The sequence below is a fragment of the Chenopodium quinoa genome, unplaced genomic scaffold, assembly GCF_001683475.1.
Source record: "Chenopodium quinoa cultivar QQ74 unplaced genomic scaffold, ASM168347v1, whole genome shotgun sequence".
Lineage (NCBI taxonomy): Eukaryota > Viridiplantae > Streptophyta > Magnoliopsida > Caryophyllales > Amaranthaceae > Chenopodium > Chenopodium quinoa.
In genome coordinates this window covers 2,982,881-3,010,570 of record NW_018744813.1, presented here as the reverse complement: position 1 = coordinate 3,010,570, position 27,690 = coordinate 2,982,881, and the positions used below count along the sequence as shown (strand labels likewise).

The 27,690-nt window shown below is 39.6% G+C and overlaps 2 protein-coding genes across 2 annotated transcripts; both read left to right on the top strand.

Annotated features, from left to right (window-relative positions):
• The first annotated feature begins 3,052 nt into the window (after positions 1–3,052).
• LOC110704059 lies at positions 3,053–3,667 on the top strand. The gene has a single exon (XM_021881845.1). It carries the CDS (start codon positions 3,053–3,055, stop codon positions 3,665–3,667), a length of 615 nt encoding a protein of 204 aa, XP_021737537.1.
• Positions 3,668–6,698: 3,031 nt separating this feature from the next.
• Positions 6,699–7,193, top strand: LOC110704057. The gene has a single exon (XM_021881843.1). It carries the CDS (start codon positions 6,699–6,701, stop codon positions 7,191–7,193), a length of 495 nt encoding a protein of 164 aa, XP_021737535.1.
• Positions 7,194–27,690: the final 20,497 nt, after the last annotated feature.

Below are 27,690 nucleotides of genomic sequence, written 5' to 3'. Positions count from 1 at the left end.
CAACACTATCGACCACATTCACATTTTTACAATCAACACAAGGACAATAAAGGCCTTTGCCACCCAGTTTGCGTTGATAAGCTAAAGCCCTCTCGCAAAACTCTTGAACCCCATTCCAAAATTCCAATGTATCGCGTCTACCATACATCCAACCACGATCCTTCTCCATTTAGTAAATTGTCTCTAAACATATATAGCACCATATAATTTATAATGTGTAAGTGCTACATATTTTATGTAAATCAAATTCAAGTACAAAACGTGAATATACCATTCATATAGGGAAAAAATGCATGTTTCCAAAGGGTCCTTATCACTCCAACCTAACCCATCCTTGAATGTCTACTCTCACTAGTGAATGTATGTCAACTTTCCAATTTTAAGGAAAATCCGGCAGCATTTCCCCCTAGTTCTCCAAGTACACGATGTAGATAAATAATTACCCACATATGTACCCAGAGAACATAGCGAGGAAATGGTAAGCCAAGATGTTCCTTAAAATCGAAAAGAAAACATACATTCACCACCTAAGTGAGAGTACACATTCAAGAACAGTCCCAACCGGGGACTATTCAAGACTTTCTCCTAATGAGAAAGCCTTGAACGGGTATCTAGGCATATGATGATGCAAGTATTCTATATATTGTTGTATTTATTTGCAATTAAACAATACACAAGTTGCAATTTCATGAATAAACTTTTATTAAATGGATAAATAGAAAGAAATATAGCTAAGTAAAGTTTATAAGTCATACCAATATAGCAACTACCCACTTGAGCTCAATATGCAATGTAGTCCTTAAGCTAATTAACTAGTGCTTCAATTCACAAATCTATTAAAAAAAACATTAAACATAAATTAGGTTAAATATTAGGTATATATGTACTATTTCTTTCTCATAACATGTCAATTCACTAATTTATTTATAAGGTAAAACACATCATTCATCGAACTAACAATTGCAAAACAATGTATTCACTACTTTAATTCATCTAATTTATTCAAAATTTACTAACAAGATTACTAATCTCTAATTTTTTCAAAATTACCCATCAAAACAACTTAAAAGTAACCATTCACCCATTCCAAAATTCATCTACTTTTGTAACAAGCAAGGTTACTAATCTCAAATTTATTCAAATATACCCATCAAAACAACTTAATATTAACCATTTAAACATTCCAAAATTCAACTAATTTAATAACAAAGTTCACTAATCTCTAACTTATTCAAAATAATCCATCAAAACAACTTCAAATTAACCATTAAAAGTAACATACCAAATTTCACCTATTTAAGTACCAAGGTTAATATATATTCTATAATTATTTCAAAATTATCCACCAAAACACATTAAATTAACTATTAAAACATAATAAAATCCAACTAATTGAGTTTCAAACTTGACTAATTTGTAATAATTTCACAATTTCCCAATAAAAAAACCAAAAATTGCTAAAAATTGAAGTAAAATTATATTTAAGCCTAAATTTTAATTTGCTTAACAATTCTTCAACAAGGAAAAGAAATTAATAAAAGTACATAATTGATAAAATAATTGTGAATAAAGAAAAAAAATTAAACCTAGAACACTCAAATTGTGGTTTAATGTACCTTGAAGGGAAGGAGAGATGGAGGAGCAGCCGTGGAAGGTGGTGCGGTGGCGCGGCGGCGACGTTTAGGGGGGCGGCGGCGCAGCGTCTTCGAACAGCCCCAGAGGACACGAGAAAAGAAGAGAAGAGGAGAAGAGAAGAGGAGAACAGTAGAGGAGGCGCGACTTCTTCGAACAGCATAGATGAAGGAGCAGCCGTTGAAGGTGGTGCGGTGGCGCGGCGGCGCGACGTTTTCGAACAGCAGAGGACACGAGCAAAAAAGAGAAGAGGGGAAGAGAAGAGGAGAACAACAGAGGAGGCGCGGCTTCTTCGAACAGCAGAGAAGAGGAGCCAAGGTGGTGTTCAAGGTGGGAGCAGTGGTGGAGGGAAAAGGAGGGGACGAAGGCTAGGTTCGGGTTTCTGGGTTTGAGTTGAATGAAACAGTGGTCGTGGAGGGAATGGGGGTTTGATTCGAATGAAACAGTGGTTGAATGAAATAATGTTAAGGAAAGGAGGAAGAAAGGAAGGGGGAAGAAAGGAGAGAAAAGGGCCGCTTTTTTTTTAAAAAAAAACCACCGGTTCACAAGTTATTTTTTTTTTAATTTTTGGCACCGGTTTGAGTTGAACCGGTGCCTTTTATCAATGTATAAATCCCGCCCTATTTTGGGCCGGTTTTTGGCACCGGTTTGGCTTGAACCGGTGCCATTAGGGGGTTGCCTTTTTGTATTTTTCTACTAGTGAAATGTGATCAACAACTTATCCTCACAAATGACAAACTTGGGGAAAGAAATGACCGCAATCAAGGCCAAGTTGGAAGGTCCCTTTTCTTCTCAAGATTTGAATTATCACTCCCAATTTAAGGGGAGAGGTACCTTTTCTAACTCTCAACCCCCTCCTTCTTCAAATAATATGCCCAGTGGTTGCTTGTTTTGTGACCGCAATCATGACTATTGTAATTGCCCTCATGCTTCTCTGGAATGTGGTGATGATTTTGATAATAGTGAGAGTGAGCATGTGAATTATGTGTCAAATAATAATGTGCAAAGGTTTGATAATCAAAGAGGTCAATGGAATAGGAATTACCAAAACCAAGGTAATTTTGACAACTATAACCAAGGTGGTGGATATAGGAACCAAGGGAACCAAAGTTCTCGTGGCAACTATAACAATCAAGGTTATAGTAGTCAAAATCAAAACCAAAATTATGGTAATCAAAACCAAAGTTATGGAAATCATAACCAAGGTAGTGGAAACCATAATCAAGGTTATGGTCAAAATCAAAATAGGGGTAATTGGAACAATCAAGGTAGGGGCAATTTTCAAAATAATTCTCAAAGAGGTCCCCCACCCGGATTTGTTCCAAAGACTCAAGGTGAAAATTCCTATTCACAATCTTCTTCTTCTAGGACCAATTTGGAGGAAATAATTGAAAATCAAACCAAGTTGTTGAACACATATATGGCCGTTAGTGACAAGAAGTTCAATGAAATGATGACCCACAACAAAATGCTCGAAAACCAAATTTCTCAACTTGCTAGTGCTTTGAAAAACCAAGCAAGCCCTTCTTCTTTACCTTCCCAAGGCCTAGATCCCAAGAAACCCGTGAATGATATTGTTACAAGGAGTGGTAAGGTTCTTGAGGAGAGATTGCCTAGGAAGAGTGATAACAAGGAGGTCCCCAAGGAAGTTTTGGTTGAGAATGAGGGAAGTAGAGCATCTTTAGATGAGGTTGTGGTTGAGACATCAAGAGAGGTGAGAGTAGAGAAAGAGATTGTGAAACCCAAGCTCCCTTATCCACAAAAATTCATGAGACACAAATTGGATGAGCAATTTGGGAGATATATTGATATGCTCAAACAACTTCACCTTTCTCTACCTTTCACCGACGTGATCAACCAAATGCCTAATTATGCCAAATTCCTCAAAGACATTTTGAGCGGAAAGAGGACTTGTGGTGTTGTGGAGACAATCAATTTGACTGAAAATTGCAGTGCGATCATCATGAACAAAATGCCACCCAAGTTGAAAGACCCCGAAAACTTTTCCATCCCTTGTGCTATTAATAAGATGTAATTTGATAATGCCTTATGTGACTTAGGAGCTAGTGTAAGCTTAATTCCATATTCGGTTTATCAAAGACTCGATCTAGGGGAACTCTCACCTTCTAACATTACCTTGCAACTAGCCGATAGGTCAATCAAGTTTCCAAAAGGTAAAGTGGAAGATGTTCCATTGAGGGTTGGGAATTTTGTGTTCCCGGTGGATTTTGTTGTTTTAGAAATGGATGAAGATGCTACCATTCCAATTATTTTAGGTAGACCCTTTCTTCCTACCTCGGGTGCTATGATAGATGTAAAGTGTGCAAAGATTTCCCTTAAGGTAGGAGATGAGGTCATAGAATTCGATTTGAATGAAAGCATGAAATATCCAAGTTCTTCTCTTGAAAATTGCATGATGATTGACTCTCTTGATCATGTTGTGTCTTCCATGCATGAGCACTTGCTCACCTCTAACGATGCTCTTCAGAATGTTTTGTTGAACAAAGACAAGCTAGGTGTAACATGCAAGGAGGTAGCATTGTATGAGGAATTTCTTAATGGAAGCATGGAGGAAGTGGATGAACAAGTGTGCTTGAAGATCTCAAGCCATGAAGCTTTGCAAGCGGCCGCAACAAAAGAAGGTAAAGGTGTGCCTATGGTAGAGCTCAAACCTCTACCATCACACCTTAGGTATGAATTCTTAGGCCCAAATTCCACTTACCCCGTAATTGTTAGTGCATCCTTGAGCAAGAGCCAAGCTCAAGCGTTATGTTGTGTCTTGAGAAAGCACCAAGGTGCTTTGGGCTATACTATCGATGATCTTAAAGGTATAAGCCCCGCTTTGTGTATGCACCACATAACTCTTGAGGAAGGCACCCTTCCTTCTATTGAACGACAAAGAAAGCTACACCCTCAAACGGGAGAAGTAGTGAAAAAAGAGATCATCAAGCTCTTGGATGCGGGAATCATATTCCCCATCTCAAGCTCTAGGTGGGTTTCTCCCGTTCATGTCGTTCCTAAGAAGGGGGTATGACCGTAGTCAAGAATGAGAGTGGTGAGCTCATTCCAACTAGGACGGTCACCGGTTGGAGGATGTGTATAGACTATAGACGTCTAAATACATCCACCAAAAAATATCACTTTCCCCTTCCATTCATTGATCAATTGTTAGAGAGACTAACAAGGCACAAGTTCTATTGCTTCCTTGATGGCTATTCAGGATTTTTCCAAATTCCAATCCACCCCGATGATCAAGAGAAGACAACATTTACATGCCCCTATGGGACCTTTGCCTATAGGAGAATGCCCTTTGGCCTTTGTAATGCCCCCGCAACTTTCTAAAGGTGCATGATGAGCATTTTTGGAGACATGTTGGAGGAAGAAATGGAGGTATTTATGGATGATTTCTCCATAGGTGGGGTTTCATTTGAAGAGTGCCTAGTTAATCATGAGAAATGTTTGGCTCGGTGTGTAAAGGTTAATCTTGTCTTGAATTGGGAGAAATGCCATTTCATGGTGGAGGAAGGGATAGTGCTTGGGCATAAGATCTCTCATAAAGGAATAGAGGTGGATAAGGCCAAAATTGAGGTTATTGAGAAGCTTCCACCTCTAGTGAATGTCAAGGGAGTGAGATCATTTTTGCATCATGCGGGTTTCTATAGAAGATTCATCAAGGATTTCTCACTCATTGCTAAGCCCCTTAATGATCTTCTTCAAAAATATGTTGAGTTTGTTTTTGATGATAAATTCTTGGAAGCATTTGATAGATTGAAGAAGGCCCTAATCTCTACCCCATTGTTTAAGCCCCAAGATGGGATCTACCCTTTGAATTGATGTGTGATGCTAGTGATTGGGCAATTGGAGGTGTTTTGGGACAACGTGCGGACAAGAAGCTTTATGTAATTTACTATATGTCCAAGACACTAAATGGGGCTCAAAAGAATTACACAACAACGGAAAAAGAATTCTTGGCCATTGTTCACTCTTTTGAGAAATTCCGGTGTTATTTGTTGGGTTCCAAGACCATTGTCTTCACGGATCATGCGGCTCTCAAATATCTCTTTTCCAAGAAAGAGTCCAAGCTAAGGTTGATTCGTTGGGTTCTTGAATTACAAACTTTTGAAACAGAGATTAAGGATAAGAAGGGTGTGGAAAATGTTGTGGCGGACCATCTTTCTCGCCTTGAGGGTGATCAAATTCATGATGATGGTCTACCAATTGAAGATGGAATGCTTGATGATGTCTTGTATGCCATTAAGGTTAAGGATATCCCATGATATGCCGACTTGGTGAAATTTCTAGCATGTGGGGAGTTTCCACCTTCTTTCTCCAAGAACCAAAAGAAGAAGCTCAAGAGGGAGGCGAGACATTACTTGTGGGATGAATTAATCTTGTATAAACGCGGGGTGGATGGCTTACTTCGGCGTTGTGTCCTGAATGAAGAGGTGCCAAGTGTTCTAAAGATGTGCCATTCGGATCCAAGTGGCGGTCATATGGGCGTTTCAAAAACCGCCACTAAGGTTCTTCAATGTGGTTTGTGGTGACCACATCTCTTTAAAGATTCGTGGGGCTCTTTAAAGTCATGCGACCGATGTCAAAGGGTTGGGAATATCTCCAAGAGGAATGAGATGCCTCAACAGCCCATTCTTGAGTTAGAGGTGTTCGATGATTGGGGGATTGACTTCATGGGACCATTCCCATCTTCATTTGGTAATCAATTCATACTTGTGGCTGTGGACTATGTTTCTAAATGGGTTGAGGCCATTGCCTCTCCTACCAATGACCACAAAGTAGTGTTGAAGTTGTTCAACAAAATCATCTTCCCAAGGTTTGGCGTACCTAAGGCTGTGATAAGCGATAACGGATCTCATTTTGTTCACAACGCCTTCCAAAAGATGTTGAGGAAACATGGAGTGCATAAACGGTTCAGCCTTCCATACCATCCTCAATCGAGTGGCCAAGTCGAGGTCTCCAATCGTTAAATAAAGCTCATTCTTGAGAAGACGGTTGCAAGGAATAGAAAGGATTGGTCGGACAAGTTATATGATGCTCTTTGGGCTTATAGGATGGCTTTCAAGACGCCTATTGGTACCACTCCATATCGCCTTGTCTATGGCAAGTCTTGCCATCTCCCGGTGGAGCTTGAACACCATGCTTTATGGGCTATCAAAAAGATAAAATTTGATTTAGAAAGTGCGGGGGAGAAAAGGTGGTTGGATCTTCATGAGATAGAGGAGCTTAGACTTGATGCTTATGACTGTGCTAGCACCTACAAAGCTCGTTCCAAAGAAGCTCATGATAAGCTTATTGAGAAGAAGGAGTTTTGTGTGGGTGATAAAGTCCTCCTCTACCACTCGAGAATGAAGTTATTTCCCGGAAAGCTCATGTCAAAATGGAGTGGTCCTTTCTTGGTGAAAGATGTTTTTGCTAATGGCACCGTGGAGATTTCTCCTTTGGATTCCTCATCTTCTTTCAAGGTTAACGGTCATCGGCTTAAGAAATATTTTGATGGAGTGTTTGTTGGTCTTATTCATAAAATGATTCTTTTCAAACCACCTTGAGTGGGGTGGTAACGTCGAGCTAACGATATTAAACAAAAGCGCTTACGGGAGGCAACCCGGATTCTCACCTTTACTCTCTTTTCCTTTCTTTCTTTTATTTTTGGTTTTTTGTTGATTTTTCCTCTTACCCTTCCTTGTGTTTTTGGTTTGTTTTGTAGGGTGCCTTCATTCATCATATATGGACTAATTATATTTGTTGAGGGTGATAAGAGGTTTTAGAGTGCATGGGAGAGGGCACCCCGCGGGCTTGGAGAGGCCTCGGGTGCCCTTGCTTTCAATTGTGGGAAACGGATCAGTAGCTCTCTGCGGTCTCTCCGCAGGCTCTCCGCGGGCGCTGGTGCCTTAGAGAGAGCGCGAGGAAAATTTAGAGAGGGCGCGGCTCAATTTCTAAAATTGGATCAGGAACTCTCCGCGGCCTCTCCGCGGTCTCTCCGCGGGCGCGACAATTTTGGAGCGGGCGCGGGCGAATTAGAGAGGGCGCGGCACATGGTCAGGTATGATATTTCCGGATTTTTCCAGAAAGTCTCCGCGGTTGCCGCGCGGAAGTTTTGGAGCGGGCACGGCTTTGTCGAGAGAGGGCGCGGGGATTTGGGTTTTAATTAACCCGGTTCCTCTCTCTTTCTCTCTCCTCTCTTATTTTCCCTTTCACTCTTAATTTTCCCCATTCTCTCTCTTCCTCCTCTCAAACCCTAACCCCCAAATCATCTCTTTCACTCAATTTTACTCAAATTCGCCCTTATTTTCCCTTAAATTACCATCCAAACTTCATTTATACTCCATTTTCATCAAGTTTGCTCTTCTTTCTCGTGGTTTTCTTCGGGAATTTCGAGTCTACTCGGTTTTGTGCTTGCTTTGAGTCTTCAATCTTGGTATACTTCTCACCTTTGTTTTATTTTTGTCAATTTCAATTGATTTTTATGCATTGGTTGTGAGTGGCCTTGATTAAGCTTGAGTATGTTTTTTTTTGGTTGTTTGTGTGGTGGTTTTGGAATTATTTTGGATGTTTTTGTGCTTCTTTTTGTGATATATTGTTGATATTGTTGGTTGTTGTTGGATTTTTGGTTGTTTGTTGCTTGTAACATGTACTTTATACTTTGTGGTGGTTTTGGGTGGTCTTGTGAACGGAGGTTTGTTCACGTTGGTGGTAGTGTTGAATATTGTGTTGGTTGGTCTTGTGAACTATGGATTTGTTGAGGAGAGTTAAGAGTAGCAAGAGAAGTTCAAACCAATCTCCCGGCCAATCCTCTCGTGGCCAACCTTCAAACACCGAACCCCCTCAAACCCAAACTACTCAAGATAATGCCCCACCTCCTCCTTTACCCGCTCTCAAATTTAATAACTGGGCTAAACACACCCCTATCTATAATAAAATGAAATCCCGAAAATTTAGACCATCCCGCAACTATTTTCCTGAGGATATGGAAAAATTGGGTGTTGATGCCGACCTTCACATTTTGCTCCGTAATCTTGGTTTGGTTGAGTTTGTAAAGTCATCCCCCCGAACTTATTTGGAACCATGAATTGAATTTTTCTCCACCTTTGAGTTTAATATGACGGGGGATACCGACTATATCATATCTTTTAAACTTTTCAATTCCAAGCATACAATGAACCTTGCGGAATTCAACAAAGCCCTTGGTTTCAACCCAAATACCGACATCTTTGAGCCCTTGGTTGCCCTTCACAAGACAGAATACAATGAGGTTGCTTGGTGGAGAGCCATATCTAGGAAGAAGTTCTTTGACTCTAAGGAATCGCTTGCTAGCGAGATCATTCACCCGGCTCTTCGTATTCTCCACCGGATTCTTGGGTATATAATGTTTAGTAAGCAAGATCTTGGGAAGCTTTTGAGGGAGGACATCTTGGTGCTTTGGATGGCTACAAGGCCGGATTTGGGGCCAAGGTTGAATTTTGGGTATCTTTTCATGAATTGTTGTAAGTTGATCGCCATTGGGAAGAAGACGGGTGAGATTCATTGTGGGGTATGATTACTAGATTGGTGAATTATTTCAAGCAAGAGCGTTTCTTGAGGTCTTGCACTCTGATAGGAAAGAGTGAATACATGTATTTGGATATGAAGCAACTTAACACCTTGCGCTTCATTTTTAAGACTAAGGGAAACGGTGGGTACTCTTGGCTAATGCAAAATGTGCACCATTGTATGCTCCCAAACCCAGCTTCCACCTCAATCACTCGAGAGGCTAGGATTGTTTGGAGGATTCCCGAGGATGACGGGAGGGTTGAGAATGTTTTGGAGGAGGATGATGGTGATGAGTACAATGATGATGATGATGAGCATGATGGTGAAGATGGAGAAGGAGAAGGTGGTGAAGATGAAGAAGATGAAGAAGAGCAACAACAACAACAACTGCAACAAAGAGGAAGAAGAAGACAACAACATCACCAACAAGACTACCAAGGAGATGCATATCTCCGTGAGATGGAGGCTATGCGTGAGCATATGGAGCGCATGCAATTGAGCATGCAAGGTATGTATTCGAACCATCAAACTTTGTCTTTTCAAACTAGCGCCCTACATGACGCTAGTGTGCGTAGGGGGGAGGTCACTCCTCTGGTGAACTACCCTTATTTGTCGCCCCAATAAGGGCCGGTGCCATCTTGGGGTGGTGACAACCTCCCCACGTACCCATATTGGCCCGGGGTTACGAACCCCGATGAGCCAAGGCGTGACTTCCCAGATGAGTCCGGTCATTATGACTACCGGGTCTCGGGGGGGAGTGATTATCGGGGTGACCCCGACTATTACTATGTTCACCCCACTCACCCCGAGCTCTGTATGCAACCAGAGCCTTTTGACCAATTATCCACATCTCACCTTGACCTTTTTAAGGGTCGCTATGGGTTCCCTCCCGGTTATACTGGAGGTTGGGATGTGGATGATGGTGGTGCCGGCCCTAGTGGCCACTAGTTTTCCACTTGGTTGTTTGATTCCCTTTTTGTTTCCTCCCTTTTAGCTTTGCATGTTTTTAGGCATCGCGGTCGATGCCCTTATTTTGTACGGGGGGAATCAAATAGGATGTTTTAGGGTAGGTTTTTAGGGAGGCACCTTGGACTCTTGGGGATGTGTTTGAAAGGGCTTTGATGGATTTCTTTTGCTTCACTCTTGGTGGTCTCGTTGGTATGTTGTCTATCTTGTTGTTTTAGTTTTTGATGATGATGCTTTGTGGTCCCTTCTATTGATGATGATGATGGTTTCTCTGGTTCTTTGTACATAATTTTCGTGTAAGTTTACTTTTGTTTGCTTTTGTTTGGAAGTTACTAACAATTTCATTTTGTATATAGTCCTTTTTCCTTTCTTTTTCTCACCTTTCTCATAGCCACTGCTTTGGTCTTCGAAGCTTCTTAGAGGAGGTCGTTCTTGCTCCTTTATTATTGCAGCATAGCTTGGACGCTTGGTGAGGCCTTTCTTGTTTTATCTATTTACTTTTCTTCTTTTACTTTTCTTGGTTGCTTATATTAGGATTAGTTTTAGGAGAGTTGAACGGTTCGAGGATGTATGATTATAACACCTAGTGTGTTTGGGGTCTTTGGCGATGTGGCCATTTGACCGCTTGTTTGTCGATTGGGAAATACGTGTTTTGATTGCATCTTTGTCCTTTTCTTTGTTCTCCTACTTTTCCTTTATCTTGGTTTTCCATATTTTATTTTCTTTTCTTTTCTTTCATCTTCTTTTTGTTCTTGGTTTTGTACATAGCTTTTTGAGGCTTTATTTTTCACTCTTTCATTCTTTTTTTTTGACTTGGACTTGTAAACATTGGACTCTTGCTTTTGAATAATAACCTTACTAGGTGGTCATGGTATGCACGGTTTGAGATTACGTTTGGTTGATTCTAGGATAAAGCATGCTAAGGTAGTTGTCTAGAACTAGGGGGATCATGAAGCCGGATTGTACTTGTTTGTGGCATGTTGGTAGTTGCTCCCTATCTTCGATTTGACAACCTTAGTGAGTTTTTGCTACAACCATGTGAGATTCATACTCTTTCAAGCATTGATCATATTCTTGCATGAGCGGCATGGATCCTTGACTTTCGCAAACTTAATCTTGAATCTTAACGTATGATTTCTAAGACCGAGACCGAACTACCTAGGGAGGACAAAGGCATCTTTTCGGGGAGGTATTTTTCCTTTTTTTAGGATAGTTTCCTTATTTTTACTTTTGGGTATAGGGATACATTTGCCTACTTGCTAACCCTTTGAGCCTTTTTCCCTTCTTTTCAAGCCACATCTCTAGATCTTGAGCCTTTTGTTTCATTTTCGTTTCCATTCTTGGTTTTTATGAAGCTATTGTTCATTATTGTTGGAGTTTGTGGTGGAGGAATTTGGATATTTGGTTCTCTTGAAAGCAAGTTTGTGTTGTGTATATTTTTTGAATAATGGCAAGTGAATAAATGAAAAAGCCGTCCAAAGTTAAAAGAGGCGAGGACAAAGCACTAATAATGAAATATGAAAAAAAAGTGAAAAATGCAAAAATATTTTTATGTGAGTATTCTTCCTTTTTGAGCATTGAGGACAACGCTCCATTTAAGCTTGGGGGGGAAGCGTTCTCACGCTTTTTGTGTATATGTTTGTGATCTTAGCTTTGAATAAGCTTGGGGGTGTTGGTATTTTTGTTCGGTGATTACTTGGTTATGGTGTAAAGAAATGCGCAATCTTTGCTTCACAATTTATGTTAAACACCAAATTTTAAATTTAGCCTACCTTAACCCTTTTTGCCTTATGTTACAACCTTTGGGAAGACCTGTTGACCTAGGGGTTGATTCATTCATCGGTGGAGGGAATCATGGGTTATAGCCTAAGGAAAGAGGATGCGAAGTCAAGATGTCAAGTAAGCCAAAAATTCGATATTTTTCCGGTTCCTTCGTGGAATCTATGAGACGCTCACTAAGGGGAGATATGAGATTAGTAGGGGGAACGCGGTAAGATCGTTTGGGATGAAAGTGGAGTGTGACAACTAGTTCCTATGCTTAGCATATTTATGTTTCAATCAACCTTAGGTATCTTATAACGTGCATACCATTACTTACTTTAGAATGGTTGTTATTCATTTGAACTATAGTCACTTTGTAAAGTCCATTTCACAAAGATTTTTATTTTTATTTTGTTTTTCTTTATTTTCTCTTTATTCTTGTATTTTGCCTCATTTTTCCTTCTTTTGTTTGTTTAATAATAGTTATAGGTTATCTCTAGGAAACCTTTACGAGAGCATCACTCGTCCTCTAGAGCGATCTAGAGGTTTAAATGGCTTGTCTTTTGTTGCTAAAATTGACCGTGATTCCTACGAAAGCGAGTTATTGTATATTCTCACCTCTTTCTTTTTCTTTTCTTATTTTAAATAAGCCCTTCTTTTTCCTTTTTAGCCTTTGTTTTGCTCGGGACGAGCAAAAGTCTAGCTTGGGGGAATTTGATGAGTGTCATTTATGGCGCTCATAGGGTAGTCTTTTAGGATGATTTCATCTTCCTTTTTATGCTTTCTTATCTTATTTTTGGTCCTTTTTCCTTTAATTCCTTTCTTTCTTTCTTTCTTTCTTTCTTTCCTTGTGTTTTTCGTGTTTTCTTCATGTTTTCCTTTTATTTGGTTCTTTTTCCCTTTTATTCCTTTTCGTTGTTTGTTTTTGTAGGTACATAGGATTTGTCTCTACAAGGGAATCAAGATGGGCTATATTGACTAAGCAAGGAGGAAATAATCGGCTTGGAGAGGTATCAGAGAGGGCATCAAGCCCTGCCAGTCTGCTGCGGGCGCGGGCTCTTATGCACAAAAGTGGCAGATTTCGACCAGGAACTCTCCGCGGTCTGGCAGCGGGCTTGCCGAGGGCGCGGGTAGATGGGAGAGCCCGCTCGTACCAGAGAGACCGCGACCCTCTGATCATCCTTTGGGAGCAAGGGATTCGCCGCGCTTTTGTCGCGGGCGCGGGTGCTTTTGTCGCGGGCACGGGCTATAAGACCCACGGGCGCCGGTGTTGCCCAGGAAGCCCGTGGAATTTTTAATGGGTTCCGTACCCATTTTGCCGCGGGCGCGGGGTTTATTGGAGAGGGCGCGGGAATCCCGTTTTTCTTCTTTGCCTATAAATACACTTGTAATTCTTTTTTTTGAAGATAACTTTTAGATAATTCCCATTAGCTTAATTTTATAGAGAGAAGTTAGAGAGAAGTTCTTGGTATTGGATTTGTATTTCAACATTGGATCAATTGAGCTTGGATTTCTTCATTTTCAATCATTAATGTTAGTAAGATTTTCTTCTTCTAGTTCATCTCTTACTTGATTGATTTAGTTTCATCTTTGATTGTTAGTATTGCTTGGATTTGAATTGGATATTGTAGTTGATATTGCTTTCTTTTGATTGTGAATTTCCTTGATTAGCCATTCATAGTGACCCCTAGTTTGGGCTCTAGGAGATAGTTCTTGAACTCTCTTGATTGCTACTATTGTTTGTCCTTTGCAATACTTGAATCAAACGAAGAAATTGTCGATTAGCAAGATTATTGAATTAGCATGTGGAACCAATATCCCTAGCATTTAGCTTATTGAATTACTTGATTAGTCTAATTTTGCTATCATAACACCAACCATTTTTATCACTTCAATCTCCGAAATAGCTTGATTTAGGCTAAAGATAACACCAACTAAATCCTTTGGGTTCGACCCTATACTTACCTATACTTGTTTTAGGTTGGTTTAGGATTTTATAAATAGTGTTTGATTTTGGGATAGGCAATTAACGACTAGTTTATTCCTCTATCAATGAGAAGCATAGATAAGGTGAGAAGTGTGAGAAGCTCATGTACATTGTAAATACATTGGAGATACATTGATGGCATGTTGTAGATACATTAGAAAAACATTAGAAATACAACAATTTCCTTTCCTTTTAAAAATGCATATGGGCAAGTTTGTTACTAAATCAAAGGGTGCACAATTTTTTTTATTCTATCAAATCAAACCTCCATTACCGCACTCGAGCACACTACCTCAACTCTACAATTACCAAAACATTGAGAAACCATGATAGATACATCAACTTAATACATTTAAATACATCATGTTCTAATTATATACTACCTCCATTTTTATTTATATGACACCTTTCTCTTTTCACGCTTGCCAACACATTGTTTTAATGATTAATATCTCTATTTCTCAACATTGTAAAATTATAAAAAGTGGATATTAACAAAATATACATTGAGACGATTCAAACAAGATCGCACTTGACTATGTTTGTTATAGCTATAAATCACAAATATTAGTCAAATCATAAAATTCTAAACTCGGCCAGGCACACCCTCTCACGAGCATGCACACCCGCGACGATCTGGGTACAGAGCAGGAAACCGGGTGGCGCTCCCGCGTAGAAGACATGTGTGCCATTAGAGCATGAAATCTTATAAGGTGCTCTCGTGATGTAGGTGGTGATAGGAATGGTTTCCTTCGAACAAGTGTATTATTCTGGTAGAGGGTTTGGAGCTGTTGAAAAGCTATTTATTCAGTATGTTTAAGAGATCGGAATGCCTAGGTGGAGGCCGCTTCCGATCAGTTATATTAGTGCATAATTAACATTATAGCTTAATCTTGACTGAACCCTTCGGGTCACACCCAAGCAACTAACTGTAAGGAGGGTGATCCCATTGTAAGGGGTACTCTCCTTAAATGCCCTTAGCCACTTAAAAGCCTAGGAATTTACACTTGTTAGGGTGTAGTAGGATCTGAATTCCTGATTGTTTGGGGGACCTTGAATTAGAATTGATTCTATCATCACGCTTTTTTTATAAGAAACAAGTAGGAGTCGCCAATGAGTTTAGGGAAAACTCATAAACCTCGTTCATGCCTTTCTTCCATGTGGAGTTCATGGAATAATTAACACGAATCATAAGTTTACCCATGCCCAAATTGGTCTATAAACCAGAAATGAGTTCGGGAGCGAGGGTACTAAGATAACGTTCCTTTCAGAGGGGAATCGTCATTCTAGCCCTAGTACGACCTCTACTAGCTCTTTCTTTTTTACAATTTCATCACCAAACATTATATGCAACGCGATACCTAAAACTATGTTAGTTGATTTTATTTACAAACATTAATTCACGTAGGAATTACATCGTAATGTCGTTATTCTTATTTAATTAAATTCGTGAAAAGGGCAAGAAAATAAACAAGGTTTACCTTGGCTTAAGTGATCAACCAACAATTATTTTATACAATTCTAATCTTTATTTAACGCAAGATATTGTGTGGAATTGATTAATTAATTATTTTAAAGGTGATCAAACAACATTAATTAATTAATTAAAGTCCTTTAAAACAAGAAAAGGAAGGTGATTTAACTAAGTGCTCGGGAATTTACCACTTCTCTTTGCTAGATCTCCGTTTAGAACACTTATGGACTCCTTCTTGTTGGGAAACCTCCACCGTAGTAACAAAGTATCGAAAGGGTGAGTGTTTAGGACAAGAGGGCTAGGTTGCACAAGTTCACAAGTTATTTCACCAGAGTTTTAGGTTAATTTATGTCTGTTTAAGCCTCGTTTTAAGCTCGTAGTTATAGGGAAAGATTAGGTTTAGGGTTTGGAGCATTCTGCCGCAGCAGGTGTCGGACGCAACAAAGAGAGTTGCGCGCGGCAACCCAGCGCAAGTTATAGAGTTGCGCTGATATGTGCAGCGCAACTAAATGTCTTGCGCGCAGGTTTATGGTAAGATTCGATTTTATATTTTTCGTATGATTTCGAATAATTCTGAATCTTTCGCAGCACAACTTTGAAAGTTGCGCTGGGTGTCGCGCACAACTAAATTAGTTGCGCGCGGCAGCCCAGCGCGACTTTGTGTGATGCGCGCGGCTTTTTCAGCGGCAACACTAAGTTTTAACCTAGGCGCTCCTAAATCCGTCATTATTAGGGTTTAAGCACGGGCTTAAGCCTAATTGTGATCGGGTTTAGTTAATTGGACCTTTGTTTTGGCTTTTTCTTTAATTTGGGCTAGTCTTTTGTGTTTTTGTGGCTTAACACGAGGATGGTTTTATTTATCGTCATTGCACTTCCTGTTGGGACAGGATGCCAAAAGTAGATGTCTACAGTTAGCCCCCACTTTGATCTAGTCTAGAATAGACGATGATCAAAGTAGCCAAGGAAATAAATCCGAGACTCATTCTGCTAAGAATAGAGAATCTTTCAGTAATGTTTAAGGATGTCAAAACAATCCTTGGTTTGCTAAGTGTTTGAAACAAGTAGCTATTAAGGCTAGAAAAAGTCCTTCCTAGTCTTAACGCGCTAAAGAATCTACATTGATCATTTGCAATTGTAGAACGCTCTTACAAGTAAAAGTATTCTGGGTGATGTCAGATCATGAGAAGAGATCGGTTTTATAAGGATAAAAGGGGAGTATTTCCTCTCAATCGTGTCATAGCTGGTCTAAAGTCCCTCGATATGTCATTGAAACTTTAGCCTGACTTTAACAAAGTAAAAGATGAAAAAGGGGTTTTCGGTATTCGAGCCGTCCGGTATTTGAGCCGGAAGTCCACAAGATAGAAATACATGTCTCTGGAGGCATATATCCAAATTCAGTGAGAGGGAAGAAAGTCAGCAACTCTCTCATCAGTTTTGTCCACAAGATGAGTACACATGTCTTGGGGAACGTGACTACATGGGCGCGACATCGTCTCGTCGCTTCTTTATACATGGGATGAATTCGATACTCTAACTGTCCGGTAAGTTAGTAAGCGCACTAACTACCGTATCCATTCAAAATTGAAGTCGACTGGCGCGCCGAACCTTCAGGAACAACGCCTACAGTAATTCTCTGCCTTTTAGTCCCGAGAGGTAGATCCCGCAAAGCTTGGGCTGAGTGAAATTTTACGCAACACCTATGAAGTATAATTTTGCGCCGTATGATACGCCATTTGCATTTTAACGCTACATGAAAACGCCTTCCTTTTTGCTTCGGACATGAAAAAAAGAAGAAAACCCAGACATTTGTAACGTCAGTACAGTAAAATGACAAACCCCTCTATGGGTGCTTTTACGTAAAGCACCACCACGGAACGTCTTAAGGCACTCTTATGAAAAACGTTCAAAACGTATGATTGGGGAAGGCGCAATGCACGGTGTGCATGCAATATGATGCAAAAAACTAACAAAAAAGAAAATAAACTACAATATGCAAAGCAACTAAAAAGATTTTGATAATTTGCGCGCCATTACGTTTAATAACGAGCAAAAACCGTTCAAAAAATGATCAAACGGATCAAAATCAAAATCTCGGTCTTTTAGTGACCAATATCCGCGCGCAGCTCAGAAGGTCGCGCTGGCCAGGCGCGCGCATCTTTCTAAGTTGCGCTGGTATGTCACGCGCAACATCTTAAGTTGCGCGCGACATTTATGTCAGTAAAGTGAAAATCGCATACGCGATTTTTCACTTCACCATTTCTCCTTCCTTCGCCATTTTCAACTCTCTCTCTCTCTCTCTCTCTCTAGGAAGCTTAGTTTTTCGTGATTTTTGAAGCTAAAGGAAGCAAATTTTGTCCTCAATTCATATTTGTCGTAATCCAATGTAAGTTTTTTTGCTAAAATTTTCTCTTTTTCGACTGAATTTTAACGATTTTCGAATCGTTAAACCCCAAATTTTGAATTTGGGGGTTTGGATTTGGTTTATTTTTCTTGAAATTGTTTTCCCCATGTTGTTGTGTTATGTTTAAGGAGTGTTTTGCAAGAAATTTCATGAAAAATGGTTAAGTATTGAACCTTGTATGAGCATTTCTTTGTTCAAGTTCGTTCTTTGCAATTCTACTCGAATTTGGCTTGATTTTCTGTTAGTTTGTTTGCCCATTTTGGTTATACTTGTTAATTAACATTTTGAAAATTTTGAATCCAAAAAAATTGGCGCGAAGTGTATACTTAGCCTATTTTCGCCATATTTGAACTTCAAAATTGTTTGGTAGACGATAATTATGTTTATATTATTGTTATTTGTCTAGAATTAGTTTATTCTTTGAGATTTTGGAATATAATCCCTTAAATTTTTAGTTGAAACTGGTATAGGATGGCTTTTGTGGGTGTTAAAAGCCCCTATTTACTGAGTTTAACTGCTGGTATCGTAGCCCCCAAGTATGGGTGGCGTTCGATTTTTGTGTTTTGCCCTATCGGTAGCCGTTACGCTGCCGAAATGGGTCTAGAATACATATACTAGTTTAGTTTAGGAAACAAAATAAACTAATTAAAGAAATTTTATCCGTCATAGCATGGAATCGCCTCCGTTTGTCGATGCTGAGGAGATTCTTGTTGGTCCGGATGAGGCGGTTCGCCCTCGAAAGAGGGTGACCCGTCCTCGAGAGGAGGTTCGAGAGCGACACGTCACGGCCAATCGACGTCGCTAGGAGGAGGTGGTTTGGGAGGCTCCTCCCAACTGGGACCCTAGGGTCCTTAAGTGGGACCCAGACCACCACGTTTCGATCCGAGGGTGGCGCGGCATCGTGAGTTTTCCGCGCTTTCATTTCTTTCTCTTTTCTTTTGTTTCTTCTCCTTTTTAAACCATAACCGTTTTTTTATTTTTATTCTTTTATTTTGAGTGAGCCTAGTATACGTTTGTACGGCTCTGGTGACCTGCGAGCCCGTTTCGAGAGTTTCCCCGAGGTGGCAAAGGAGATTGTAGCACTTTTTGGGATTGACTCCCAGCTGGCGGCTCTTCGGGATTTATCGAGTTAGTCTACATCGTCAGCTTTCTTCCGTGGATTGCTAGAGTTTTGGTGGGATTCCACCAACACTTTCCACTTTCCATGGGGAGAGATGACGGTTACCCCTTTCGATTTCTCTATGATTACAGGTTTTCCTTTCGGAGGCGAGCATGTAGTTATAGAGCTCGTTAAGGGGTCAGACGAGAGATTGCACGACCTTGTTGGGGACCGCCTTGTGTCGGCCCTTCACATGTACGCGTAATCTTGTCCGTACTCGGTTCTTGCCGATGAGTTATCGGCTGACGAGCTTGACCGGCAGTGTACACTTGAGCAGCTGGCTCGGATATACATTGCCCACGTTCTTTCCGTCACCATCTTGAGTCATCAAGGAGAGCGTTTCGCCATTGGATTACTTATTTGCCTCAGCAATTTGGGGCAAGTAGGTGACCTGAGTTGGGCGGAGGTGTCGTATGTCCGTATGCTTACGGCTATGGGAAAGGCGACCCGGGTCATGGATTCCGTGGCAGCTACTGAGGTGCCTCGGATCTCGCTTACATGGCATGGTCGTATCCTTGAGGTACGTGTTTTAAGCTTTTTTCGGTTATTACTTTCGTTTTTTCCTTTAGGCATATCTTTTCTCGATTTCAGGCTTGGGGATACTCGTACTTGCCTTTCTTAGCCCCTAGGGTGCTTGGGGCTACTCGTTTTCCTATCGTCCATCGATTGGTCACGATTAAGAGGAGACGAGCTACTTTTGCCGGCGACTTTCGCCAGAGGATTCTTTCGGCGACTCGTGCGTCGGTGAGTATTCCACCTACATGTTCTCTTTTTCGTTTTTTATTTTATTCATTTTCTAACGATTTTTCATGTGGTTGTGTTTTATAGATCGATCTCCGTCCTTGGAGTTTGATCGTCGAAGTCCCTGAGGGTATCCGGTCTAGCATGGTTTGCACCGTTTTCGGGCCCTCTATATGGGACTCTCGGTGTTCCATAGGACCGACGCTTGGTTTTTAGGCGAGTGTGTTCTCTGGCAGCTTTCGATCGAGGAGCCTTTGGTTCCTGCGGTTCCCCCGATCCGGATGCTGCGTCCGGACCTGCTGTCTACCGAGGATCGAGCTCAGGCGATCCTTGGTTATCCAGCGGAGCAGCTGGTGCTGCCGAATGCTTCTTATCCGGCTTTTACAGCATCCAGGCTGACTCCTTTTCCGGCTTTTGTTCCGGTTAGTACTCTAACTCTTTTTTTTTTTTCGTGTTTCTATTTATTTTTCGGAACTTTGACCCTTTTATTGTTTTTTGTCACATGTATTTTTAGCGGGTCGAGCTAGGTTGTTGGGTGCCTCCTATAGCGGAGATCACGTATACCGGTGCTGTCGGATCGGTAATTCGTGAGACCCTTTCAGCAGCCGAGGATGACGAGGGGATACCGTTCGTACTTGAGACGGTTCAGTCGGTATGCCTTTTATGTATATGTACTTAAATATTTTTTTATTTATTTATTTATTTTTGTTTCATATACATTTGTTTACTAACAGTCCTTGTATTCTTGGAACAGGTTCCGCGGGAGACCGTGAACGGCATGGTGAGGACTTTACGCGCTTTCCGAGCTGCTTATCGGAGAGCCCTCGTGACTTTATCAAGCCGTGATCATTGGATGGTCGCGGTAAGTTTTATTATATATTATTTTTTTCTTTGCAACGAAGTTATTACATTTTATGTATTAATCTTCGTTTTGGATTTTTTTTTTTGGGTAAATAGGGGATTTTATTACCAAAAGAGAGAAAGTTACAACTTACAAAAGCTAAGTTATAACTAACACCAAACACTAAACACCACAAGACCAGAATAAACTGGCCAACCACCCACCAACCAGTTCCAGAACCTTCTCTAGCCACCTTCTAAGAAGGGTTCTAAAGAAAGGAACAGGAACAAACTGGACTCAAACTTCCAGCCACTTTCTAGGAAGGGTTTTGGAAGCCAGGACTAGAAAAACAGGAACAAACAAAGAAGCAAGACACAACCTGCAACATGTATACAAACAACCTAGACTGCAAATTGCAGAAAACAACACATCCTCCACCTAGACTCAGCTGCAGAAAGCAGCAGGACTAGATAAGAGAGGCAATACAGTAAAACACAAAAAAAGACCAAAATAACAACATGGACTCAAAACTGGTAATACCAAACTAAGGACCAGAACACTATAAAACTGCCAAAGAAACACAGAAAAATTACTAAATTAGCAATTTCCTGTCAGGAACAGGACATCTGCAGGAAACAACAAAAAGAATATCTCTAAGAACAGCTTCACCTGGCTTGCAACTTCCTGTAAAGATCAAAGAATTCCTTTTGCAACCAAATATGGTAAACAGCTTCAGCAAAACACTTCCCCAACAGTCTGTTTTTAGCTCTGTTTTTACTGCAGATTTTAGAAACCCACATGACTTCAGCATTAAAGGCCAAAATAGACCTGTTGTAACAAAAAATAGCCAAAATCCTTCCCCAAATGTCCTTAGCAAATCTGCAATAAAAAAATAAATGCTGAATAGACTCAAGATGTAGATTACAAAGAAAACATGTAGGATCACATTGCATATTCCATAGAGTCAATCTGTCTTTTGTAAGCAATCTATTCCTAACAGCAAGCCAGAGAATAAATAAGCTCTTAAGGGTAGCAAAATTGTTACAGAACAGTCTTCTCCAAAGAACTTTGGGAGCTTGAGCCATAATCTTCAGATAGATTTTTTTTAATCTTGATTTTGTCACCCTGTTTAACAGCATCCCAACCACCAATATCATCAATAACAGTTCTACATTTCAAAATTCTACTCAGCACCCAAGAGCACTTCCTGGGAGCAGGTTTGTCCCACCAAGGTTTGTCCTTGAAATTGTAGATATGAACCCATTTCACCCATAAGTTGTCATCTTTGTGAGCAAGATCCCAAAGTAACCTAGAGATAGCAGCAGCATTCCACTCAGTGAGAGAAAGAAGGTTCCAACCACCACTGAATTTGGGAAGACAAACTTGAGACCAAGAAACAAGGGATTTCTTGGATGGGTTAGCTTTCCCAGTCCATAAAAAGGTTCTAAACCTTGCTTCAATTTCTTTCAAGATCTTTTTAGGAAGAATGAAAATTTGAGCCCAATATGTTTGTATTCCAAAAAGAACACTCTTCACTAACTGGAGTCTGCCAGCATAGGAGAGATGACTAGCAGACCAACCATTAATCCTGGCAGTCACTTTATCAACAAGGGGCTTGCATTGAGCAATGGTCAGCTTTTTAGAAGAAAGAGGAACCCCCAAATACTTAAAAGGAATAGTACCAGGAGCAACCCTAATCACATTTCTCAGCTCATCTTTCTTAGAATCACCAAGACCACCAAAGTACACCTCACTTTTATTCAAGTTTGTAGCTAAACTAGAAGCTTCAGAAAACTTAGAAAAAGCTTGGAAAATCAAGAAGACAGCCTGAGTATCAGCCCTAGAAAAGAGAAATAAATCATCAGCAAACATAAGATGGGTCAAACCCATTTTTTCACATCTAGGGTGATAATTGAAATCAGGACTCAACTGTAGCTCAGAAAGACACCTAGAAAGATATTCCATTCCAATAGAAAACAAGAAAGGGCACATTGGATCTCCCTGCCTAAGACCCTTTTTTGCAGGGAAGGGTTTAGAAGGGATACCATTAACCAAGATAGAGAAGGAGACAGAAGACAAACAAGCCATGATCCAGGCAATAAACTAGTTAGGAAAACCAATCTCAGACATAACAGCCTTCAGGAAACTCCATTCAACAGAGTCATAAGCCTTTTTTAAATCAATCTTCAACATACACCTAGGGGAAAGGAACTTATGCCCATAGCCTTGAATAAGCTCAATAGCTAACAAGATATTATCACCAATGTGTTTCCCTGGGATGAAACCTGCTTGAGAGCCATCAATCACCTCATAAATCACTTTTGCAAGTCTTGAAATAATAATTTTAGAAATGAGCTTGTAAAGCACATAACAACAAGCAATTGGTCTGAAATCTTTAGCTAGGGAAGGATTTTAGACCTTAGGGACTAAGGTTACAGTAGTACAATTCCAATGCTTCAGCATAGCACCAGTATTGAAAAACTCCATAACACCAGCATAAACATCATTCTTCACAACATCCCAAGATTTCTTAAAGAAGTGAGAATTGAACCCATCAATCGCAGGAGCCTTAAAGCTATCAATATCTTTCAAAGCTAAATTAATTTCTTCAGTGGAAATAGGAGCTATAAGAAACTGCTGAGAATCTCTAGACAGCTGAGCACCTCTTCTCACAGTACTAAGATCACTTCCAGGAAGGGAAGCAACACTAGTACCAAGAAGAGTCTTGTAAAAACCTGTAATTTCATCTTCAATGGCAGCAGGAGTTTTCAGTAAGGTGCCATCACTAGTAAAGAGAGTGTCAATTCTATTCCTGCCTTGTCTTTGTTTCATAACAACAAAGAAATATTTGTTGTTACTATCACCAAGCTGAAGCCAATCAACTCTGGATTTTTGCTTGTAGATACTTTCTTGAACATTAATCTAGTATTTGACATTCTGAATAGCTGCCAACTCCTGAGTGTGCAACTCAGCATTATCAACATCATTGATAATCTGATGTTGAATGTCAGTAAGGGTACTTTGAGCAGCTTCAAGCTTCTCAATAACATTACCAAATTTCTCAATGTTTAAGGATTTAAGAGCAGCCTTAACTTGTTTAATTTTATACCAAACCCTATTCATTGCATTACCAGGAACAGAACATTGCCAAGCAGAGTCCACAGTAGACAGAAAGTTTTCATGATCAGCCAAGCAATTAAGAAACCTAAAAGGTCTCCCTTTACCAGGTTGAGAATGAAAAATATCAATAAGAATAGGATTTTGATCTAAAAGAGAGGGGGGAAAATAAACAGCTTCTACGTGCCCATAAACATCAATCTAATCCTGGTTTACAACACCTCTATCAATCCTAGAATAAGTCATAGGACCATTATGAGCCTTGTTACACCAGGAGAAAAAAGAACCCTTACTCTTAATTTTAGTCAAAGTCAAATCATCAATAAGATTATGAAAGTCTCTAGTTTCATAATCAGTAACCATAGCCCCATTGATTCTATCATTACAAGATAAAATAGAGTTAAAGTCACCAGTACACAACCAAGCTCCAGAAATACCAGTTAACTGCCTAAGGCTAGTCCACAAAGGTAGTCTGTCCTACACAGTATATAAGCCATACAAAAAAAGTGATGAAAATCCAAGTTTGCAAATCTTTTGTAGTGAGCAAACAATGAATTAACTGTTCTTGAGAAGACATAATAGTTAGATTGAGAAGATCAGCTTTCCAACCTATCCAAATTATACCTTTTGGGGAGTTAGCATAGTTAGCAAACCAAGACCAAGCATACCCAAATTTCCTTTAAATCTTGACAAAATTTTGCTGTTTCACTTTAGTTTCAATAAGACACAACACATCACACTTATGATCAGAAAAGCGGCTTTTAACAGCTTCCACTTTCCCAGGGTCATTAAGACCCCTAATGTTCCATGAAAGAACTATCATGAACCCAGAGGGGGATTCCCATAACCCCCATTAGGTTCATGAGTCTCATCTGCAATTTCAACACCATCAGAATCTAAAGTCAAAGGTTGATATGTATTAGAGCTGGATACATGAAAATTGATCTGCCTGTTGGTCTTTTTCTTGGATTTCTTGCTAGGAACTTGCCACTCATTATTGTTCTGAACTTGAGGAGGTGGAGTAATCTCTTTCATAGGGTCAGTAACCTTATCAGCATTAGCAGACTCCTTGCTAGTTTTCTTAGGAACCCATACTTTCTTAGCCTGAGTTTGAGTGGTCTTTGGATCACTTGTTTCCTTCTTTTTTATAAGCTGAGGCTTGGAGCAATCATGTCCAACCTTATCACATTTCTTACAAAAAGGAGGAGTCCACTAATATTGAACTTTGATCTCAATCATTTCAGCAGCAAGGCTTTCAACCCATAAAGTTGCAGGCAAAGGTTTAGTAAAATCAATCTCAATAAGAAGCCTAGCAAAAGAGACTCCGAGCTGTCTTAATGTACATTCATCAGCACATACTAGAACACCAAGCAAGCTACCAATTCTACTCAATGTATCAGCCCTCCAACAATTCTGAGGTAAATTTGGCAGTTTAACCTATAAAGGGATGGTTCTAAGGATTTCATCATAAAAATCAAATTTATCAGACCATGCCTTAACAATTGCGGGCTTACCAAAAAACATATGAGGTCCATAACATAAAATAGCTTTCTTATCTGCATCAGATTTCAGATTGATTATAAAATAAACCCCATCATGGCAAAATATATCTGGTTTAGCAAGATTACTCCAGTTATCAGCAATATACTTATGAACAACAGAAATAGTTGGGGAATAACCAACAACATAAAAAATAAGAGCATTACCCCATTTTTTATTGCCTTCAAGAATATCAGCAGAACTAAGCTTAGCAACTGCTTTACCATCTCTTACTTCAGGAGCAATGAAAGACAGAGAAACCCCTTTTAAATTCAACTTCCCTTTGAATAAATTCTTCCACTCTTCAACAGGAACTTCAGGAACTTAATTTGACGCATCAGGGGCCTTAGGAGCCTCAGGATTATCAACAACAAGAACCATCGAGCTCTGATTTTTCCCAGAAATCAATGGAACAGTAACCGCTGAAACCCTAGTTATTGTTCCATTGGATTTAGCTTGAGATTGAGCAATCGATCTCTGAAGGAGTTTTCCAGCATCCTCAAATCACCCCTGGATATCATTCCACCAGATGGATGCACCAGATGTGGTGGGGGAGTGTCCAGTTCATCTTCTTCAGCAATTGGTTCAGATGAAGAGAGCCCAGATTGTCTTAGATTGCCTAATACCTTGTCAAAAGGAGCAAGAGTAGAGTTTTGCGGGAGTGGGGTTGATGATTTCTTCTTGCGTGGCATGATGATGAAGAAGGTAGATGAAGATCCCGACCTAGCAAGCTCAAATCGCTATGGAATCACCTAGAAAGAAAGTCAACAAAAAGTCAACGCTTGCAAAACTTGATTCAATTTCGTTCGTTTTGGATTTTGCAGGATGTGCAGCAACCGTCTAGTAGTTGCCGAGCACCCTGATTCCTTTTGTACACATTTATTATATATATATATAGGAAACTTATGTATATATTATTTTTTTTGTATATATTACACATTTGTATATATATGTCATTATTATTTTATTTTTTTTTATTTCCATGTGTACATTAATGCGAAAAACTTTTGAGGGAAGGAAAGGGTTCCCGACTTACCCCCCTCGAAAAAATAAACAAACTCAAAAAAAGAAGGCAAAAAGAAGGAAAAAGAAAATAAGAAAATAAAGAAAATAAAGAAGTAGGAATATAATAATAAAGAAATTAAAAAGAAAAAGAAAGTAGGAAAATAATGAGGAAATAAGAATATAATAAAAGAAAATAAAAAGAAAAATAAGAAAGTAGGCAAGAAAAGGGACACAAAGTGTTAGAAGGCAAGCGTATGTTTCGTCTTAAGATCTCGTGAAGATTCCGTAATTATATGTGCCAAAATACAAAAATTAACCCAACTTACATGCCGCGTCAGGGGAGTCACGCGCAACTGCGTGAGTTGCGCGCGGCTGTCGCGCGAATATAATTATGTTGATCATCTCGCAAATTTGCCGAAAATTTTCCCCACTTGGGTCTATTTAAACGTGATTTTGTGTAGGCCTTTGATAATCTCGCATTCATTCGCTTAGTAACATAAGAAATTAAAAAGAATTAATCTCTCTAAACTCTTATTCTCTCTCTCTTTTTTTTGTACAATGGTGAAGACCTTTGAACAACGTTTGAAGCAATGGATCACTTCCCTTTTGTAGGGAATATTTCAAGCATTACCCCAAACTTGAACCCCATTGTGATCATACACTAAAGTACGGTGGCGTCCAAAGGGAAAGAAGATAGAGCAAAAGAGTCGCCAACAAGTTTTCGGAACTTGTAAACCGTTCACGAGGTGAAGGTTACACCCCTTAACGATCCAGGAGATCGTTAACTCCAATAGGTCTGAAACCATGACTGGTAATTCGGGGATGAAGTTACAAATCCAACCTAAAAGTGATTGAACCTGCCCTAGTAATAGGCCTCTACTTTATTCTGATCGTATTCATGTGCGCTTTCTGACTAACATGCAATCAATAGGATTAACCCTAAACCTGTTTATCTATGTTGGTTGAATATTAATGAACAAATAAATCTATTATTGGCAATCAGTTGAATTATAATCAAATTAACCCTAAACAAGATTACTAATTATCTTATTAAGCGTGATTACAAGTACCAATTCCCTTTAAACATGCATAAAAGGTGTGCTCAAGCAATAACAATAAAAATCAAACAACATAATAATAATCATAATAAAAATCATAATCATGTTAAATCATAATAACAAGATCCTAGGCATGATACTAACAAGATTAATATCAAACCCTAGCATGTCACTAAACAATAAAAATCAAAGCTTTAATCCTAACATGATACTAACATGAATATTAGGAAAGAATATAGGAAGCATCATACTTTTAATCATACTTGATATTAGGAATTTTTAGTTGTTACCCTAAACATGATACTAGGAAGATCAAAACACCCTAACATGACAATAGGAATCATAATAACAACCTAGACTTGATTTCTATATCATAATATCAATAAAACCATTAAAGCACTTACTTGGATGCCTCGTACCTCTTTCTAATAACAAAATACACGCGTTAGTAACTTCTAGGAAAATAA

Bases quoted from the DNA above. Each gene is read 5' to 3' on its own strand.
- LOC110704057 (XM_021881843.1), top strand. From the start codon at position 6,699: ATGGCTTTCAAGACGCCTATTGGTACCACTCCATATCGCCTTGTCTAT.
- LOC110704059 (XM_021881845.1), top strand. From the start codon at position 3,053: ATGGCCGTTAGTGACAAGAAGTTCAATGAAATGATGACCCACAACAAA.